At 26.9% G+C, this 4,519-nt stretch overlaps 1 protein-coding gene across 1 annotated transcript; it reads left to right on the forward strand.

Annotated features, from left to right (window-relative positions):
• The first annotated feature begins 1,214 nt into the window (after positions 1–1,214).
• On the forward strand, positions 1,215–1,779 carry LOC119611663. Its single transcript, XM_037967319.1, has 3 exons — positions 1,215–1,329; positions 1,468–1,616; positions 1,684–1,779. Exons 1-3 carry the CDS (start codon positions 1,215–1,217, stop codon positions 1,777–1,779), a joined length of 360 nt encoding a protein of 119 aa, XP_037823247.1.
• Positions 1,780–4,519: the final 2,740 nt, after the last annotated feature.

The following is a 4,519-nucleotide window of genomic DNA, read 5'->3' on the forward strand; positions in this document are numbered from 1 at the left end:
ACAACTTTTAGTAAATTTGTGGGTAAATTACGTACTGATGCCGATTTTAAATACAGACGTGATCAAGATTTTCACCAACCAAAATTTTTAAATATGCAAATGTCGCTAGAAAGTCTAGACATAAAAATGATAACTCAATTTCCCATTGATATCATGCATTTGATAGATTTAGGAGTAATGAAAAAAATGCTTTTAAGACTGCTAACATCTAAGACAAACGAACGCCTATCAGCTCAAACTAAACAATCAATGTCATCATTAATGATATCTCTATATCCATTTATACCACGCGAGTTTGCTAGGAAGCCTCGTTCTTTTGAAGAAATAAGAAAGTGGAAAGCTGTCGAATTTCGACAATTTGTACTTTATACTGGGCTCATTGTAATTAAAAAATTTACAAGTGGAAACTTTTTCAAACACTTTTTGCTTTTATCGTGTGCTTATCGCATTTTAATTCGAAATAATATTAGACAAAGTGAAATACATCAGGCTCATGAAATTCTAAAACAATTTGTGGAACAATTTCCAAATTATTATGGAGAAACAAGCATTACCCATAATGTGCATAATCTTCTACACCTAAAAGAGGTTGCACTAGAATATGGAAATCTTTCAAATATAACAGCATATTCATTTGAAAATGCTATGACCTCTTTAAAAAGATCAATTAAAAAGTCTCAACATATTGAGCAACAAATGTTTAATGTTTTTTCCAAAATACCATTGGCAAAAAATACGGTCGAAAACGGAATCAAACGTGGTAAAATGGGAAACGTAATATTTTACAAATCAGAAAATTTGTATTTTAATATAAAATTTCAAGATAGTTTTTGCTTAATTTCTGATAATACACCTGTCAAAATTACAGCTTTTCTAGAAAATGATATGTTTAAAGCCCATGTTTTTATTAACACTGAAGATATGTTTTCAGAACCCATACGATCGAAGGATCTTGGCATATTCGTTGTTAATTTAAATGTATATAGAGAAGAAACATTTAAACTTCAAGAAATACGCGGCAAATTAATATGTTTGCCATATGAAAGTAGCCATTTACTTATTTCATTTTGTCATTGCTCTTAATGCTTATATTAAGTTGGTCCATCCAAACATTTGTTTGGGCTTTATTAATAAATAATAATAAATAAATAAATAACAATAAATAAAAAACAGTAATTATATATTTTGCATTTTTAGAATATTTTTTTTACAAAATGGGACGCTCTAGACCTGTGAAGGAATCTTCTACTAAAACAAATCCATCAACAACCATTGAGACTGCATCAAAATTGGAAAAACTCCAAAAAAGTATAGAAGAACTTCAAAAAGGTATAAACTTGTTAAGTAAAACTATAAAAAAACCCTTAAATTATAAATGTATTTTAACATAATTAGTAAACAGCGACATGGCTAAAGAAATTAAGGAATTAAAAGAAACATTTTGTGGACAAAACAAAATAATTGTAGATCTATTGTCTGAAATGCATGTCTTAATAAAATCAAATTTAACCTCCACTGCAGTGGCCACAAGATATTTGGACAAATTTCCTCTTAAATCTAAATCGGAAATGGACGATATAGAACTAGAAATTTCTGATGAAAATATGGAAGCTATGGTAATAAAACTACACTAATATTTATTAATACACCTAAATTTTTATTATTCCTTATATTTTATTTCAGACTCACACAATTAAAAAAATAGTGGGAAGAAATGGTATTAAGAAAATGCTAACAGCCATTTTTGATAAACATCTGCTACTACGCTTGTATTTATAAAAAAATCTTATTTTGCTTTTAATGCACTCAATAGTTAAAGCACACTTTAGCCTTAAAAACCATTAATAAAATTGTGATATTCATAAACAAATAATAAACGTATATTAACTATTGTGCTGATTTATGTTTAAGTTGGCAGCACTGTACAATATGGCTGTCATTTTATGTGTTAGTGTTGCGTACAATTAGGATAAAATATTCGTTGATTCGGTTTTCTTAATTTCATATTTTTGTTTATAATAGATTTTTGACAATAAAAACAAACTTTTAAGAAAAATAAATATATATATGGCTGTAATAAATGTCTATTTAGTTCAGATGTATAAATATAACATATAATTTCTAATTATTATTAAAAGTATCCGAATAACGGATATTTTGCGACAAAATATACATCACTATGACACATTTTCTTATTTTTACTTATTTTCCTTGTAATTTTTGATAAATTTTTGCAAATATTGATAAATTTCTTTGATATTTGACTAATTTTAATGCCGGCGAATATATTTTGCATTAGTATAACACTAATCAATATAATTTACATGGTTAATTACTTTATGGCATTATATTTAACCAACAAACTTTGAAAAAGCCAAATCAAATGATTTTGTCCATCATTTGGTTGACAGACGGGCATTTCCAAATTTCCTAAAAATAGTGATGGACAATTGGAATATTGTCAAATATTCATGCATTAATCCAATAATGCCTAGATTTGAGTTTTTTCCTCAAAATATAATCGCTTAAAAATTTTCTGGGATTTTATTTACAAATTTGTAAACGTTAAAATTAGAATTTTTAGATTTTATTTTAAAAGAAACCATAATTAGTTTTCGCAATCAACCTAAAATTACCGGAAAAATCTTTATCTGAGAAAAAAATTTTTAAAAATCAACTTATTGTTGGCTTAAAGAAGGGTCGAGCCTACAATAAAATTCTTCTAATTGTCAATGGTTTATTGAAGGTGTTTTAAGCTATTTCACGTTTATAAATACGATTTTCCTGAATTTTGCCTAAAATTGTTTAATAAACCTAAAATAAGTTTTTATAAATACAGCCGCTAGAATTTAACGTTGATGGAAGACAAAATAAAAAAAGACTCTTAGACTACCCAAAACTTATAAATTTAATTTACAGTAAGTTAATTTAATAAATTTATAATTTTATTTATTTCATACTTGTTTTTATTTTTTTTCAGAATGTGTCTATAAAGACGAAATGTTGACAAAAAAGGCCTTTTATGATGAAATAAGAAAAGGCATTCGCTTGGCAAAAAATAGACATTACAAAGAAGCATCCTTTAAAAAAAATCAGCAGCTTAGATTAAATGACATTCAAAGTAATTCTTCTAATGATGAAAATAGTTTAAATTATTTAAATACAAAGGAAAATGAATTATCTTTAATGGATTTTTAACTATTTTTCTTCTTAAATTTCATGAATTTTCTTTTTTGGAATAATTTATTTTTTACTCTTATTGCTGAACGAAATATTTTTTTATAATTAATTTTTTATTCTTATTAATTTTTTAAAACACTTGTTCTTTTTTCAATTTCCAATAATTTGTAAATTTTGTTATTATTGAACAGACCAAATATTTTGTAAAAATATTTATACTTATAAAATATTATTATACTTTACATTTTTAAAAACTCTTAATTATTAGAATGAAAAATTTACAATAAACTTTTATGTCGGTATTATTTTATATCCTTTATAAAACATGAATAATCAATAATATTTAGTTATTAGTGTGAAATTAATCAATATAATATGTTTTGTAAATGATCTCTTTTTTAGTTCTTATTCATAAAAATTACATGTTGATAAAAATAAAATTATTTCTATACATAAACTTTTATCAGTTCTTTTTTTTGGGGTGGTGGGGGTGTTGGTACAGGAAATGGCTTAATAAAGCATTACTAGAATGCCTTCTTTAATACATATTAAAGAAGGCGTGATAGTATCCCTTTTTTAAGGCATGAATTACCAACATAGTGGATGCTGTGTAAAAGGCAACTGGATCGTGCTTCCGCGAGCACCTGATATAATCAATTCCGAAATGCACAATTATTTGTACATATTTAATTCGATGAAATCAGGTTAATTTAAAAGCTGTGAAATATGCTTATTTTGGATTTCTTATGCAGAGCCTTTACGCGAGGAATCCAATATAAAAATCATGTAATCTTTCATGCGAAGTGGTAGCAGTATACAAGTGCTCTCTGCCTTACAAACCTGCTTCCGAGGAAGCACCACTTTTTGCTGGGTATATAAGGTCCCCTACAGAAAATGACTTTAACGCTCATTAATGGCTTAAAAATACGAGTATAGTGATGAAATTCGACACACATAACTTTTAATGGAACCAAAATCTATCCATCAAGTTTTATGTGGAAATTATGATTTTATTCGACATTATGATGAAATTCGACATAAGAAAGTTTCTTACGATCCAGAACCTCTCTACTGACTTTTATGAGGATCTGCATAGGATTGACCCCATATAAACTTCCCTTCAGAAAATGACTTTAGAGCTCCCCAGCAAAAACTCGGTAATGGGTTTTACTTCCATAACCACTTACTTTTCAATGACTACTACTTATCGTCTGCATTACTTAGAAGTACTCTAGTAATGACTTTCATATAATATGATATAGAAGTACTTTACGGCTTTGACATTTTTTTTGCACATTTTATTTAATTGCGTGTTAAGAATTGTGTTTTACAAGTTTTT

The sequence above is a fragment of the Lucilia sericata genome, unplaced genomic scaffold, assembly GCF_015586225.1.
Source record: "Lucilia sericata isolate MDLA Ls3-8-SP2 unplaced genomic scaffold, ASM1558622v1 Contig001509F_arrow, whole genome shotgun sequence".
Classification (NCBI taxonomy): Eukaryota; Metazoa; Arthropoda; class Insecta; order Diptera; family Calliphoridae; genus Lucilia; species Lucilia sericata.